This window comes from Orycteropus afer, unplaced genomic scaffold, assembly GCF_000298275.1.
Source record: "Orycteropus afer afer isolate SDZICR_OR568_19922 unplaced genomic scaffold, OryAfe1.0 scaffold00070, whole genome shotgun sequence".
NCBI lineage: Eukaryota > Metazoa > Chordata > Mammalia > Tubulidentata > Orycteropodidae > Orycteropus > Orycteropus afer.
Genome location: NW_006921657.1, coordinates 11,847,666 through 11,865,931, shown reverse-complemented (window position 1 = coordinate 11,865,931; position 18,266 = coordinate 11,847,666). Strand labels below are relative to the sequence as shown.

The window sequence follows — 18,266 nt, the reverse complement described above, 5'->3', positions numbered from 1 at the left end:
GAAGTCTTTGTTAGTGCATTTTGATGACAGTATCAGAGTTATCCTGTGTCACTAGGTCAAGGTCACAGAACACTGTGATTGTTAATGCTGAGGCTGAACACACTTAATAAAAGCATAAACCCTAAAAAAATTAATTGATGCAGAATTAAAAAGAGGGAGGAAAACGCTTCTTTTGGGCAAAGAAAATCTACCTTGCCAAATATATTTTTGCTTTTATAAGTGTTTCTATTTTTTGGTTTATTATTTATTTTATTTTTTTTTACACACAAATTTAGAGAAATATAATACATTGATGAACTCCTATTTTTGGAGTTCTCTGCATAACAGGAAAAATGTAAAATAAATATGGCTTTTGAAAATTGTTATTTTGATTTCTATATCATGAGAAATTTAGTTATTATATACACAAATACAATTTCAAATTTATCAATGATGTTTTTATATAGAGAGAAATTCAATGGATTAGGAAAAAAAAATTCACTGCCATCGAGTAACCTCACTCAAAGCCACCCCCTTTGGGTTTCCGAGGCAGTAAATCTTTATAGAAGTAGATCGCCAGTCTTCCTTCCGTGGAGCAGCGTGGGAGTCCACGCTAAACCAATACAAGAAAAGGTTATGAATGCCCAGAAATCTGACAAACAAACCATTCAGATACTGGCAAATACACATGATTGTCTACTCAACAGCCATTTTCCCTCCTTTTTTGCTGAGAAAACTTTGATTTTGTTTGAATAGTAAGTGACTAGTCCTGAAAGCTGAATTATGAGTGGTCTGTGCTCAATGGTCTACAAAACCAAAAAAAAAAAAACGAACCCACTGCTGTCAAGTTGTTCTGACTTATAGTGACTCCATATGAAAGAATAGAACTTCCTCATAGAGTTTCCAATGCTGAAATCTTCACTGAAGCAGACTGCCCTGCCACACCTTTCTCCCATGGAGCTTGAAACACTGACCATCCTATTAGTGGCCTAGTGCTTGACCACTGTGCTACCAGGTCTCTTAATGGTCTGCTAGAACCTGTTTATACCACCTCATGATAGCCATTTCTCTGCATCTCTTTCCAACTCATAGTTTAGTGGTATCATCTTGGTAGCTGGAAACTTGCCCACAAGGGAGCATTTACATCACAGAAATTGGTAAGTGCTGAAAATTGGGAATCTAGCCCCCTCACTCCCATAACTTCCCAATCAATTAAATATTTATCAGCATTCTCTAAGGGTATCATCAAAATCCCACTATTCCAGCATTGGTTATGGAACCAAATTCTGGCCAGTAGCAAGTAAAAGAAAATCTAATGGAAGACTGATGGGGAAAATTTCCTCCTTGATAAGATATAGACACAGGTCACCTTCCCTTTTTCCTTTAGGAGGTATAATGTGAGGACTTAATGCTTTAAGATGCAGCCATGTGAGAAAGTGAACAGCCCCTAGATATGCTGACACAGAGTATTAATAATTTGAACCACTATCAATGTAGGCATCAGAAGGGCAAGGCAGTGAAAGTAGTTTGTTGTGGGTAGAGGAAATTAAAGGATGCATTGTCTGTAGAGAATCTAAAAATAATAATGCAAGAGATTAAATATTAGTCTACTTTTTATTATCATCTTGTACTATCAATTCTAAACTCTGTTACTGAAAAGATACTACTTACCACAAGCTGAATCGCTCATCTGTAAGTTTCTAGTAATCTAAGGTGAGTAAACCTTGTTGTTAATGTTGTATGCTTTTAAGTCGGTTCCAACACATAGAGACCCTATGCACAACAGAACGTAACACAGCCCTGTCTTGCAATATCCTCACAAACTTTGTTATGTTTGAGCCCATTGTTACAGTCACTGGGTCAATCCATATCATTGAGGGTCTCTCTTTTTGCTCATCCTCTGCTTTTACAAGCATGATGGCCTTCTCCAGAGATTTATGCCTCCTAAATAACATGTCCAAAGTATGTGAGATGAAAGTCTCACTATCCTCTCTTCTAAGAAGCATTTTGGCTGGACATCTCCAAGACAGATTTGTCCGTTCTTCTGTCAGTCCATTCAATATTCTGCACCAACACCAGAATTCAAATGCATCAATTCTTCAATCATCCTTGTTCATTGTCCAGCTTTCATATGCATATGAGGTGATTGAAAATACCATGTCTTGGATCAGGCACACCTTAGTCAACAAAGTGAAATCTGTGCTTTATAACACTTTAAAAAAGTCTTTTCCAGCAGATTTTCCTCATGAAATATGTTGTTTGATTTCTTGACTTCCAGGGGTGTTGAATGTGGATCCAAGTAAAATGAAATCTTTGACAGTGTCAATCTTTTTCCCGTGTATCATGACATTACTTATTGGTTGCTTATTGTGAGGATTTTTGTTTCCTTTATGCTGAGGTGTAATCCACACTCAAGGCCGTAGGCTTTGATCTTTGTCAGTAAGTGCTTTGCTTTCAGCAAGCAATGTTGTGTCATCTCTATATTGCAGACTGTTAATGAGTCTTCCTTCAACTCTGGTGATGCATTCTTCTTCATATGGTTCACCTTCTAGGATTATTTCCTCAGAATACAAATGAGTAAGTATGGTGATAGAAAATAACCATGACACATACCTTTGTTCATTTTAAATCATTCATTATCTCCTTATTCTGTTTGAATGACTACCTCTTGGTCTTTGAACAAACTCCTTATGAGCACAATGAAGTGTTCTGGAATTGTGATTCTTTGCAATGTCATCCATAATTTGTTATGATCCTCCCAGTCAAAAGTCTTTGCACAGAAAATGAAACACAAAAACATCTTCCTGGTATTCTTTGCTCTCAGGCAAGATCCATCTCACAAAAGCAATGATATCCCTCATTCCACATCTTCTTCTGAATACAGTTTGAAATTTTGGCAGTTTCCTGTCAACATTCCCTGCTGCAATTGATTTTGAGTTATCTTCTGGAAAATTTTACTTGTATTTGATATTATTGATATTTTTCAATCATTTCTGCATTTTGTAAGATCACATTATTTGGAATGGACATGAATATGAATCTCTTCCAGTGGTTGTTTAGGTAGTTTTTTTTTTTTTTTTTTTTTTTTTTTTTCCAAATTTCTTAGCATAGATGAGTGAGCAACTGCAGCTTTGCATCCATTTATTGAAACATTTCAATGGGCATTCCACCCATTCCTTGAGCCTTGTTTTTCACTAATGCCTTCAATGCAGCCTGGACTTCTCCCTTCAATGCCTTCAGCTCTGGATCATATACTAACTCCTGAAATGGGTGAACTTTGACCAATTCTTTTTGGTACAGTGATTTTCTGTATTCCTTCCATCTTCTTTTGATGCTTCCTGCATTATTCAAAATTTTGCCCATAGACTCCTTCAATATTGCATGTTAAGGCTTGAATGTTTTCTTTAATTCTTTCAGCTTGAGAAATGCTGAGCATGTTCTTCTCTGTTGGTTTTCTAACACTAGGTCTTTGCACATTATAATACTTCACTAGGTGTTCTTGAGCCACTCTTAGAAATCTTCTGTTCAGCTCTTGCTTCATCATTTCTTCTACTCACTTTAGCTGCTCTATTTTTAAGAGCAAGTTTCAGAGTCTCTTCTGACATTCACTTTGGACTTTTCTTTCTTTCTTTCCTGTCTTTTTAATGAGTAAGCTTAGGACCAACTATCTCAAACATCTAGTTACATGACATAATTAATTGTCACGTAAGCAACTTTTATGTGAATTTTCTGTTACTTGCAGGAAAAATATTATGTACTGCTAAATAGTCCACTGAAAGGAGCAGACACAGAAAGTTACTATGTCTGTAAATTCATCTCTTGAAGGAAAAGCCACAAGCTCCAATTGTGAAGATCCATGTGCTTCTTGGATACCAAGCCTCTCACGGCTCTCATGGTTCACTACCAGTACCAGTTGTCATCAAGTCATTTTGACTAGTTGCAACCTCATGTGTATCAAAGGAGAACTGTGTTCATAGAGTGTCAATGGCTTATTTTTCAGAAGTAGATCACCAGGCCTTTCTTCAAATTGCCTCCAGGCACACTCAAACCTCCAGACTTTCAGTTAGCTGCAGAGTGGATTAAACTGCTTGCAATATCCGGGGATTCTCTCATGAAATGAAACCCAAAAACAAACCCCTTTCCATTGAGTTGATAATGAATCATGGAAGCCCATGTGTAACAGAATAGAACTGTCCTATAGAAAATTTCTTGGTGGAATTTGATTGTCAGGCCTTTCTTCCATGGCTCTTCTGTGTAACTTTAAAAAACCAACCTTTAGGCTAGTAGCTGAGAGAAAACTATATGTTCCACCCAAGGCCTAACAATTATGGTCCCTGTACCTTTGTGTTCTGGTGGGTCTCCTTATTGTGCCTTTTGTATTTTTATATTAAACTACCATTACATCAATTAGTATGAATAGGTTATTTACCTTGTAGCCATAAGAACCAACTAAAATATATAACCCAGCATTTCCATAGAATAGAGGATGGCAAGACTTTTTCTCAGCTATTTTAGACATATTATTAGGGAGGACAAGACTCCAGAGAAGGACATCATGCTTGGTAAAGTAGAGGGTCCACATAAAAGAAGATCCTCAATTATATAGATTGACATAGTGGCTACACCATTGGGCTCAAATATAGCAACAGTTGTGAGGATGGCACAGGACCAGTCAGTGTTTTGTTCATTTGTATATAGGGTTGTTATGACTAAGAACTTACTTAACAGTGCCTAACAACAAAAGCATTAAAAAATTAAATTATAAAAGACTGTTCCTATATAAGATGTGTATTGGATTCACATCTAAAAATATACGCTAAGGCAATAAGAAACAGACAAAAATATGTTGTTTAACTTTTCTTTGCTTCTAATAATTAAAATTAGAATTTATCTAAATGTTAGCAAAAGCAGAACTGCTAAATGAATGATTTTTTTAAAAGCATGTAATAGTGTGAAAATACAGCTGAATATTGTGTGAAAAAAGCAAATAATTACATATGGCATGGACAATTACTTGACAGCATTTTTAAAATACATGGAAAAATGCTTGAGACAAATGAATCAGATATACCTGGTTTTTATTTATGAATAAAAGTATAAGCAAGTTGTCATTGAGTCAACCCTGACTCACGGCAAACCTATGTTTTTCAGAATATAACTGTGCATAGGATTTTCAATGACTGTGACCTCTCTTAGGTTGATCACCAGGCCTCTCTTGCATGCCACATCTGGGTAGATTCAAACTTCCAATTTTTTGATTAGTAGCTGAACTCTTAACCATTTACTATACCCAGGGACTCCTGAAGAGGGGTGTGGAGCTATTCATATTTTCTTCATACATTTTCTGTATTTTCAAAATATTATACTTTACAGAAGTGAAATTATTTTAAAATTATTCATTATAACATTATTTTTCAATAGCATATCATGAAAATATATTAGCCATAGCTCAGCATGAGAATATATACATTTATGGAAGTAATGAACTTGATAGGTTAGACAGAAAAGCAACAACATCAAGAAACTAAAAATCAAAATGATGCTAGGTAGTCAGGAGTATTTGTATGTTTTCAAAAAGGATCACATTCAATGAAAATCCTTCTCTCAAAACAAATGGAGGGTAGGGGATAATACAATTTACTTTAAAGAGAAGCTTTCAGGAGATACTCACTCATTAATAGGAAAACAAAAAAATGAACAAAAGACTAGCAAGTGTTTAGTTCTTTGTTGTCACAATTAAAACATGAGTTATGCTTCTGAGAATGGATGTTTATGAGAGTGATTTCACCTTCTTTGGGAAGCCATTCTAACCTGTGGTGAGAGACTCATCTGAACCTCATTTGGAATCTCAAGCTTCTGCATTATTCCTGTAGTTTGATGTTTAGATTTGTTTCTTTGATGTCTTAGACCAGAACTACTCAAAAATATGTGGTGCTAGGAGAAGTATACTATTTTATCTCAACTCAATGAAAAGTTTTTCCATATATATATATATATATATATATATATATTTTTTTTTTTTTTCCCCCAAATGGATTATTAGAATTTAGTTGGAAAAGAAGTCCAGGGATCACAAAATATTACAGTAGAGTGAAGATAATAAAATAAAAGATGATTTATTATAAAAGTCAAGAAAAGCCTAAGACTTCTAGCTACTGTTTTCTATTGTTTTGACCACAAATTTTCTTTGGAGACCTAGTATAAATTGATGAGTTATAAGACATGCAGGGCATGAAGCTCATAATCCTAGAGTCACTGGTGGCACACCTGCTGTAACAACATAGCAACACATTGCTGGCAGAAGATCCATTAATAAAGAACATCTCATTATAGTGTCTAATTATATGGAATATTATCCTGCTTAAAAAAAAATCAGCAAGAGCTATTTCATAATTTTAAAAATCAGAAACATACCAGATACAGCAAGGAAGTCATCGATGCTGGTAATGTCATCTACAGCTTCAGTGAGGACATGTATGTGATTCTCCCACATGCGCTTATACATTTCCATGGTATTTTTGACCACTTGGCTTTTGGGTCTTGCAGCCAGAGCAAGTGCAGCATTAATGACCTATAAAGATATAGAATGTTTACATGGTGATGTTTTGGGGAATATTTACCATGGTGCAGATAACAGATTTTTTTTTTTCTTTTTTAAGATTAGATTCATTCTTCCTTTAACAACAGGGAAACCAATAAAATACTCGCACATGTAACTTCCTCTTTGCTTTTGGAAATAATTTAACTTTAAAACTATTGAGTGCAGCAAATGATGCAGGAGATACAAAGCTCATTGGTGACTGCCTTTAAAGACGTTTTATATTAGTCAATGAGAAGAGTAAAAACATATGACTATAATCAATTCAGTATACAATAAATAGCATACAAATGAATAATGGACAATAGGCATTAGAGAGCAAAGAAAGTGCCTTCCTCTGAAGTGCTTAGCAATGACTTCAGGGAAGAATAGTATTTGAACTGAACATTTGGATTCACAGGCACAAGCAGATAATGTCCATTATATGCAAATCACTGGACTAAAAGCTTTGATTTCCCTTAGGGCTTATAGAATTTTACCAGGAGATAGTCATTCCCTCATTCAACCATTTCTTCACTCAGTGCTTCAGATATATTTATTCTGAGTGTCTTTTATGCATGAAGCTCTGCTCTAGGTAACAGAGACATGGCAATAAACAAGAAACAGGCAACAATCACTGCCTTCATTGAGCTTATTTTCCAGTCATGGAGACAATTAGCATCTTAAATAAGTAAAGTATATGGTTATATGCCTATAATAACTGATGAGAACATATAAAGAAGGGAAGAGGGTAAGGAATGCAGAAGGTAGAAGGTGTGCAATTTTAATAAGGCCTCGTGTAGAAGAGGACTTTTGAGTAAAATCATTGGGGGAAGGAATGTTGGAGCAGAGATGTAGCAATATTCAAGTGGTGACAAAGCAGGAGAAATGCTGAGAGAGTGGTGAACTCTCATTTGAAGGCTGGGTATGCAGCAAGGGTCCTGGACTGTTCTGCTCAGAGATGTGGCCTTATTTGGAAGGCACTGTAGAGTCCTTGTTGACTTTTGAGCCATTTTTCTCAGAACTACACTTTAGAAAAATTAATTTGGCAGCCAAACATAGGAGGCCACTGATCGATTACAAGAATGAGGAAGAACCCAGACTGCTACTGTGGAGGTAATGAAAAGAATTTGACAGGACTTTCAACTAATTAAAGGAAGATGAGGACAGGTCAGAGATTATTGCCAGAAATTCCAAGCAGCCATTAACAATTCTGTGGAAAATAATACTTAAAGACACAGAAAAACTTCCACAATAGTACAGTAAAAATAGGTAACAAAGTGCTATCTTCCATAGAATGCTATTTATACATATAAAATACATGCAAACATAATAGAAATGAAAGTTGGACCAATACAAGCAAAAATTACCAATGGATCTCTCTTGCTGATGAAATTTCCATTATTTTCTTATTTTCTTTTGTGTGTATATAACTGAATATTTCAGATTTTCTCTGGTAAATATGTTTCACTATATAGTCAAAATACAAGTTATTGTTCAAATGAAGATGAGTACTAAGTTTTTTTTTCCTAGAGCAATGATTAGAAAGGTTATATTGTTGTTGTTGTTATGTGCTGTTGAGTCAGACCCGATTCAGAGCGACCCCTCCTTGGGTTTCTGAGGCAGGAACACTACAGAAGTAGATTGCCCCACCTTCCTTCCGAGGAGTGGCTGGTAGGTTTGAACCGCCAGACTTCTGGTTAGCAGTCAAGTGTCTTAGGCACTAAAGAGGCACACCTGTCAGTCTGGGTGGGAAAGATGAATGTGTGCAATGGTTGTGCAGGATAAGATTGATGAGTGACATTAGATGTCAACTTTTCTATCAGAATGGATGAGTTTTGAGTAACTCTTGATTCTCTATACAAATTTCACAAGAAGCCATCAGAGACATGGAACTGAAGCTCACAAGAAAGTTCATATTGTCATTCATTAATTCATTCATTTGTTCATGCATTAAAACATATTGTTATTGTGCATCAACAACATACCAAACTCTAAACTGGGCACGGATGAAATCACAGGGAAGAGATAATGCCACACCTTTTGTCTTAAAATAGCCTATAATCTACTATGAGAGTGAGCAAAAAAACAGACACTTGCAATACACCAGTGGTTTTCAGATTGCAGCTTGTATCACAGTCACCTGGAAGGATTGATAAAACATAGATTGCTGGGCCATCCCTAGCATATCTGATTAAGTAGCTCTGGGTTGGGGCCAGAGAATTTGAATTTCTTGCAAGTTCTCAGATGATTCTGTTGTTGCTCATCTGCGTATCACATGTTAACAACTGTCAAAATATAAGGTGGCATAATGCCTAAGGAAAATAAAAGGAAAGGAAAGCCAGGGGCACTAGCACAGAGAGAGCAGTAGCAGAGGGATCCAAGTAAGGGGAGAGACCCAGGCCCCACCCCCTAAGTGGCCAGAAAGTGGAGAAGAAAGGAAAGCAAAGCCAGGAGGACCAGGACACAGCAAGCAAGCAGCAGGTATCCAGGTAAGGGGAGGGTGGAGAGGTTTCAAACAGCTAAGGGAGACAAACTTGTCGGTCAGTTTGTTGTACTGTGGTGGTGGTGTATTACTGTGAGGCTTGAGGCTGTGCCACCAGTGTTTCAAATGCCAGCAGGGTTGCACATGGTGAACAGGTGTCAGGGTGGCTTGCAGACTGAGACAGACTAGGAAGAAGGAAGAGACCATCCACTTCTGAAAGGGAAAATCTTATGAATAGCAGAGAAACACTGTCTGTTACATTGCTAGGCAACTATATGAATAGCTTGGAAACATTGTCTTATACAGTGCAGGAGGAGGAGCCACTTACGTTGAAAGGCTCTCAAAATATGACTGGGAAAGAGCTGCATCATCAGAGTAAAACCAACTTTACTGATATGGATAAAGTAAAGCTTTCAGGACTTCCATTTGCTGACATGACATGAATCAAATTGAGGAGAAACAGCTGCAAACATCCATTAATAATCAGAACATGGAATGTACAAAGTATGAATCTAGAAAAATTGGAAGTTGTCAAAAATGAAATGGAACACATAAAGATTGATATCCTAGGTATTAGTGAGCTGAAATTGACTGTTTTTGGCCATTTTGAATCACACAACCATATGATCTACTATGCTGGGAATGACAATTTGAAGAGGAATGCATAACATTCATCATCACAAAGCATGTTTCAAGATCTGTCCCACAATACAATGCTGTCAGTGATAGGATAATATCCATATGCCAACAAGGAAGACCAGTTAATATGACTATTATTCAAATTTATGCACCAACCACCAAAGCCAAAAATGAAGAAATTGAAAATTTTTAGCACTTTCTGCAGCCGAAATTGATGGAATGTGCAATCAGGATGTGTTAATTATCATTGGTGATTGGAATGCAAAAGTTGGAAACAAAGAAGAATCACTGGTATTTGAAAAATTTGGCCTTGGTGACAGAAATAATGCTGGAGATCGCATGATAGAATTTTGCAAGACCAACAACTTATTCATTGCAAATATCTGTTTTCAGCAACACAAACAGATGCTATACACATGGGTTGCCAAATGGAGTACACAGGAATCATATTGACTACAACTGTGGCAAGAGGGTATGGAAAAGCTCAATATCTTCAGCCAAAACCAGACCAGGAGCTGATTGTAGAACAGACTATCAATTGCTCATATGCAAGTTCAACATGAAGTTGAAGACAATTAAAACAAGTCCATGAGAGCAAAATATAATCTTGAATACACCCCTCCTGAATTTAGAGACCATCTAAAGAATAGATTTCCTGCATTGAACACCAGTGATCAAAACCCACAAGAATTATGGGATGACATCAAAAACATCATCCATGAAGAAAGCAAGAAGTCATTAAAAAGATGAGAAAAAAAGAAAGACCAAAATGGATGACAGAAGAGACTCTGAAACTTGCCCTTAAGTGGAGAGTAGACAAAGCAAAGGGAAGAAATGACAAGATAAAAGAGCTGAACAGAAGATTTCAAAGAGCAGCTCAAGCAGACAAAGCCAATTACTATAATGAAATGTGCAGAGACTTCCAGTTAGAAAACCAAAAGGAAAGAACACACTCAGAATTTCTTTAGCTAAAAGAACTGAAGAAAAAATTTAAGCCTCACATTGCAATATTGAAAGATTCTATGGCAAAATACTGAATGATGCAGGAAGCATCAAAAGAAGATGGGAGGAATACACAGAGTCACTCTACCAAAGAGAACTTGTAGATCTTCATCCATTTCAGGAGGTGGCATATGATCAATATGATTAAGGAACAAAGACATTGAAGGAAGAAGTTGAAGCTGCACTGAAGGAATTGTCCAAGAAGAAGGCTCCAGGAATTGATAGACTACCCATTGAGATGTTTCAACAAATGGATGCCCTATGGGAGGCAATCATTCAGTTATGCCAAGAGATTTGGAAGACAGCAACCTGGCCAACTGACTGGAAGAAATCCATATTTGTACCCATTCCAAAGAAAGGTGATCCCACAGAATGTGGAAATTGTAGAACAATATCATTAATATTGGACGCAAGTAAAATCTTACTGAAGATAATTCAAAAATTGTTGCAGCAGTATATTGACATAGAACTTCCAGGGGTGCAAGCTGGATTCAGAAGAGGACGTGGAACAAGGGATATCATTGCTGATGTCAAAGCAAAGATCTTGGCTCAAAGCAAAGAATACCAGAAAGATGTTTACTTGTGTTCTGTTGACTATGCAAAAGCATTTTGATTGTGTGGATCATAACAAATTGTGGACAACATTGAGAAGAATGGGAATTCCAGAACACTTAATTGTGTTCATGAGGAAACTCTACATAGACCTGGAGGCTGTTGTTCAAACAGAACAAGGTGATACTGCATGGTGTAAAATCAAGAAGGGAGTGTGTCAGAGTTATATCCTTTCATCATACTTACTCAATCTATATGCTGAGCAAATAATCTGAGGAGCTAGACTATATGAAGAACAACGTGGCATCAAGATTGGAGGAAGAATAGTTAACAACTTGTCATACATTGACGACATAACTTTGCTTGCTGAAAGTGAGGATGACTTGAAGCATTTACTGATGAAGACTGAAGAATACAATCTTCAGTATGATTACATCTCCGTATAAAGAAAACAAAAATCCTCACAACTAGATGTATAAGCAGCATCACGATAAATGAAGAAAAGATTGAAGTTGTCAAAGACTTCACATTGCCTAATTCTACAATCTACGCCAATGGGAACAGCAGTCAGGACATCAGACATAGCACTCAGTAGGTCAGTTGCAAAAGACCTCTTTCAAGTGCTGAGAAGCAAAGATTTCTCCTTGAGGACAAAGGTGCACCTGACACAAGCCATGATATTTTCAATTGCCTCGTATGCATGTGAGAGCTGGACGATGAATAGGGAAGACCGAAGAAGAATTGATGCTTTTGAGTTGTGGTGCTGGCGAAGAATGCTGAAAGTACCAAGGACTGCTAAAAGAACTAACAAATCTGTCCTGGAGGAAGTGCAGCCAGAATGCTCCTTGGAAGCTAGAATGGCCAGACTTTGTCTCACCTACTTTGGTCATGTTACCAGAGGGGACCATTCCCTGGAGAAGGATGTCATGCTTGGTAAGGTGGAGGGTCAACAAAAGAGGGGAAGGCCCTCAATGTGATGGATTGACACAGTGGCTGGAGCAATGGGCTCAAGTACAGCAGGTAACGTGGAGCTGGCACGGGGCAGGCAGTGTTTCGTTCTCCTGTGCATAGGGTCGCTTTGATTCAGAGACAACTCTGCGGCACCTAACAACAACAACAACAAGTGCCTAAGGCATTTGACTGCTAACCAGAAGCCTGGTGGTTCATACCCACCAGCCATTCTGTGGAAGGAAGACTGAACAATCTACTTCCATAAAGATTTACCACCTCAAAAACCCATAGGGGTCACTATGAGTCGGAATTGACTAGATGGCAGTGAGTTAGGTTTTTTTTTTTTTTTTTTTTTTCAGCATGAGGACTAAGGTAAAGGTAAGCAATTACAGATGATGTCTACCACATGGGAGGGGCACCGAGATCCATAAGAAAATGAAAGGCATCACAAAGGATGTGATATGCAAGCTGAAATCTGAAAAGCAGGTAAAACTTAGTAGAAAAAGTGGAACTACAGTACATTTTAGAAAGAAGCAATGATATGTGGAAAGACCCAAACATGAGACAAAGTCTAATCTCACCTCCTGGAGAAGGCTCATCAGAGAGGAGATAATGATAGAGTAGGAAAGAAATCAAGAAAAAAAAATAGAGAAGGGAGAACATATTTTTGGAAAATACCCACAGATAGGCGTAAAGTAGTGAGAAATATATGAAACTAAGGCATTAAAGAGTTAAAGATAAGGAAGATCTTTTCAAAAAGTTAAATGTACGAGAGTCAAGAACAATGAGAACTAAGAAGGGATTTGAATTTGAACACAAGGAATCATTGGTGTAGCAAACTGTTGGTTAACAGCATTCAGATTTCACTAAAATACAATAGTAACAATAAAAAAAAGCCTCTGTTGCTTAGTAACTTAGTAGATATACATTAGTTAAATGCTTTAGTTTCAACAAATTATTAGATGTAGAGGAGGGGAGAAATTGGTTACTTGAAAATATTATATTGATATTCTCTACTTTTATTTCTTTTTATGAAAAAGGAACACATTAAATTTTAAGGAAACACACTAACTTCAGAATTAACTACTGTGCAGTATGCCGTGACTTCAGTTCCACAGTTTTATTAACCTATTAACTTACAATGTACGTATGTGTGCACTGAAAAGGCTCTGGTCTCTGGTGTTTCATTGTTCTTGAAATTGGACAACTGTGTACACATGTGGTTGTGCTGAAATTATGCCTTCACAGAGAGGCAAACTTTTAAAGTACCAGTGCAGAACCCTCAGCAGGGATGTGGAGTCATGAATATAAGACAGGCTGGATTTTGTGAGAACATTTTTCAGTTCTGCGGCTGATCCAATTTATCCAATTCAACACTGCAAACTATAAGAAAATTTTATCTTACTTGTTTCTTGCAGATATTTAACTTAAATATAAAAAAAGAAACAATTCATAAGATAAGCTAATCCTCTTTAAAAAGAAAAGCCACTTGCCCTTGGGTCAACCCTGACTCCTTGCAACCCCATGTATGTCAGAGTACAATGATGCTCCACACTGTTCTCAGTGGCTGATTTTGGGGCAGGACATCACCAAGCCTTTCCTCTGACATGCCTCTGGGTGTACCTCCACCTTTTGGTTACCAGCCAAGCACATTAATTTTTTGTACTACCACATGCCAATGTCACAGCCCTACATTTCAAGTATATATCTAGAGGAAAATGAGCATTCTTAGAATTTTTTCACCCATAACTAAAGATTATTGAAATGAATTATATTGATTTCTGAAGAATTTTGTTCTTTTGGATTATGAGTAAAGTAGAATAACCCTTGACCCTGTCAATCAGTTGATTGGTTCACCTTTGAAAGGGCCTCTTTAAGTTCAGGCCCTTATTATATCTTAACTAGGCAATCTTAATAGCCTTCCTACTTCCTGTTACTATTTGCTCCAAGCCATTCTCATCATTACAAATACTTTTTTTTTTTTTGCCAAATCCAGAAGTGATGATGTCACACCCTTGCTGAAACCTTTGATAGAATCCCAGCTAGCCAAAGATAAAAATCCAAATTCATAGTCTGAAACACTTCACAAGCTGGCTTTTATTCTATGCTATAATAAACCCCATCATTTTAACCTACACTCCATTCACACTGCCTTCAGCTCCATTTCCTGATCACACCATGCATCTCCATACTTCTGTGACTTTGGTCTTACAACGGAAGCTGTGTTAATGCTCTTGTCCTATTCTTTGTTGTTCTCTAGTTCATCTGAAGGAATGTTTGTTGTTGTTGTTGTTATGTGCCGTCAAGTCGGACCCGACTCATAGCAACCCCTCCTTGGGTTTCTGAGGCAGTATCACTACGGAAGTAGATTGCCCAATCTTCCTGTTACAAACCCCTTGAAATATCATCAGTAATTATGAAGCTGTCCCATTCCTTACTGCCAGTTAGTGGAACTATCCTCAGTATTTTAAGAGTACCTCACCCATAGAACGAATCAGTAGTTACTGTATTGCATAATTATATAAACACATTTCTGCTCCCAGATGAAGAGTTCCTTAAGAGGAGGGGCTGTGACTTATTTGGCATTTGACTGCTAACAAGAAGGCTGGTAGTTCAAACTCACCAAGCCACTCCTCAGGAGGGTTGGGCAATCTACTTCTGTGGTGATGCTGCCTTGGAATCTGACTTGATGGCAGTGGGCTGCATTGTGTTGTCTTTGGTATATACTACCCATTTCCCTATTGCCATTAAATTGATTCTGAATTATACCAACCCTACAAAACACAGTAGAACTGTTTCACATAGTTCCCAAGTCTGTAATCCTTACAGACAGCAGATTGGCAGCAGACTGCCACATCTTTCTCCTGCACAGTGCCTGGTGTGTTCTAACTGCCCACCTTCTACTTATCAGCTGACAGCTTAGCCACCATGCCACCAGGAATCTTTTGGTGTATACTAAGTGTGTTAATCTCTGAAACTTGCTCTTGAATGGAGAGTACCTAAAGCAAGTGGAAGAAATTATTAAATGAAACAGCAGAACAGAAGATTTAAAAGGGCAGCACAAAAAGACAAAGGAAAGCATTATAATGAAATGTTCAAAGACCTGGAATTAGAAAAGCAAAAGGGAGAAACACACTAGGCATTTCTCAAAGTGAAAGAACTGAAGAAAAACATTCAACCTTTGAGTTGTAATACTGAAGGAGTCTAAGGACAAAATATTGAATGATGTAGAAAGCATCAAAAGATGATGGAAGGAATATATAGAGTCATGTGCCAAAAAGAATTGGTTGACATTCAACTATTGCGAGAGGTACCATACAATCAAGAAACAATGATATTGAAGGAAAAGTCCAAGCCGCACTGAAGGAATTGGCCAAAAACAAGGCTCCAGGAACTGATGGAATACTCACTGAGATGTTTCAACAAGGAATAGAGAAAGAGCATTAAAGCAGCTTTAGTTGTAAGACCAAAGTGAGCAGGAGGCACTCACTCCCTTATGCCACAAAATTTGGAAGATAACTGCCTGGCCATCCAACTAGAAGAAATCCATATTTATGCCCATTCCAAACAAAGGTGATCACACAGAATGTGGAAATTACCAAACAATATAATTAATACTAACTCACTCCCATTGAATCGAACCTGGCTCACAGCAATCCTTTCTTGGGTTTCCAAGGCAGCATCACTATGGAAATAGATTGCCCAACCTTCCTTCTGAGGAGTGGCTGGTGTGTTTGAACCACCAGCCTTCTCGTTAGCAGTCAAATGCCTTAGGCATTGTGCTACCAGAGCTCCTATATAATTAATATCACACACAAATAAAATTTTGCTGAAGATAATTAAAAAAAAAAAAAAAATGTAGCAGTATACTGAAGGAAACTTCCAGAAATTCAAGCTGGATTCAGAACATGACATTGAATGAGTCATATAATTGCTGATGTCAGATGGATCTTGGCTGAAAGCAAAGAATACCAGAAATATGTTTACCTATGTTTCTCTGACTATGCAAAGGCATTGAACTGTGTGGATCATAACAATTTATAGATAACGTTGCAAAGAATCGCAATTCCAGAACATTTAATTGTGTTTATGAGGAAACTGTACATAGACCAAAAGGCAGTAATTCAAAGAGAATAAGAGGATACTGAATGGTTTAAAATTAGGAAAAGTGTGTGTCAGCGTTGTATCCTTTCACCATACTTATTCAATCTGTATGATGAGCAACTAATCTAGGAACTGGACTGTGTGAAGAACAATGCGGCATCAGATTGGAAGAAGACTCTAACAATCTGCGAAATGCAGATAACACGAACTTTCTTGCTGGAAGTGAGGATGACTTGAAGCACTTCTTGATGAAGAGCAAAGATTTCAGCTTTCAGTATGCACTACACTTCAACGTACAGAAACCAATACTCCTCACAACTGGACCACAATCAACATCACAATAAATGGATAAAATACTGAAGTTGTAAGGGATTACATGTTACCTGGATACACAATTAATGCCTATGGAAATAGCAGTCAAAAAATCAGACAAAATACTGCACTAGGAAAATCTGCTGTAAAAGACCTCTTTAAAGTGTTAAAAAGCAAACATGTAAGCTACGCCTGACCCAAGCTATGGTATGTTTAATTGACTGATATGGATGTGAAAACTGGAGAATGAATAATGGAGACTGAAGAAGAATTGATGCATTTGAATTATGGTGCTGGTGAAGATTCCATGGAATGACAGAAAAACAAACAAATCTGTCTTGTAATAAAAACAGCCAGTGCTGGTCTCATAGAGCCTGGTGGAACCTCTGAGACTATGGCCTCTAGCTGTCCTTCAGGTCTGACATTGAACCCACTCCTGTGGCTTCCAGCCAAACAAAAGATAGGCATGTGAGCTGAACATTTACATTAGATAGATACACTCTTTGGAGAGATCAATCAGGGGAGATTAGACGGGCTGTGTATGCACAGGGAGACAACTTGGGGGGCAAGAGTACCTGAGAGTGAAGGAAACAGGGAGGAAGTGACTATGCGGAGGAAGTGAGAGGAGAGCTATTGCATTGTGGGATATTGTAGTCAATGTCATGAGACAAAGTGTATGTGAACTGCTGTATGGAAGATGAATTTGCTCTATAAACTTTCACCCAAATCATGATAAAATTTTAAAAAAAGAAAAAGAACTACTCATTTCTTCTAATAAATATTCATTAGAAGAGAGAATGGTCAGACTTCATCGCATGTAATTTGGCCATGCTGTCAGAAGGGAACAGTCCCTGGAGAAGGATATTGTGGGGATGGCACAAGACCAGGCAGTATTTTGTTCTTTTTGTACATAGTGTCTCTGATTTGGAGCTGACTGGACAGCACCTAATAACAACAATAATCACAACATTCATAAACTCTCCCTGATAGAAACGTTTAATTCACAACCCAGGGAAAAGGAGAGCCATTGGGAAATGGGTTTTGGCATAATTTCATTCCTCTTCAATATGGCTTAGTTCATAGATCAATCAAGAATAGCCAATTCATAGGCTGGCCATTGACTGACCATGCAAAATAATGTAAAAACTGAGATCTTCTTGATAACCAAACTATGGTACATACACACAATGAAATACTATGCAACCCTAAAGAATAATGTAGAATCTGCAAAACTCTGCATAAGGTGGATGAACTTGGAGGGCACTATGCTGAGTGAAATAAGTCAATCACAGAAGGATAAGTATTGCATTAGTCTGTTATTGCAAAATGTCACGGAAAGTTTTATATATGGAAAGAAACTTTTCTTTGCTGTTTTCCAAGGGTATCAGGAGAGGGGAGGGAACACTGATAGATAGGTAGAGACAAGTATTGATTTCAGTGAAGGGACCAAATGTGAGTGATCAACATGGTGGCATTGAGGAAGAGGAACACATAGAGAGGTGCACGGGAGGCACAGACAACAAAGATGAACCCCTTTACACATACAGTACTGCATTGTCAGTGATGGCAAACATTGATCTACGTGTAGATAGATGGGTGCACAGGCTGAACAATTAGTTGTGTCTAATGGAAGGCAGTCAGCAGCAGGGATCCAGGTGAGCAGAG

The 18,266-nt window shown here is 37.6% G+C and overlaps 1 protein-coding gene across 1 annotated transcript in view; it reads right to left on the bottom strand.

The window, feature by feature from the left end:
- The window catches only part of CTNNA3 (catenin alpha 3), a gene marked incomplete at its 3' end in the record, with an annotated part of 1,944,816 nt that overhangs the window by 327,643 nt on the left and 1,598,907 nt on the right, over window positions 1-18,266 (bottom strand). The window contains exon 10 of the mRNA XM_007940725.2: window positions 6,394-6,550. Within this exon, the coding sequence (XP_007938916.2) occupies window positions 6,394-6,550 (157 nt within the window). The remainder of the gene's footprint in view (window positions 1-6,393; window positions 6,551-18,266) is intronic.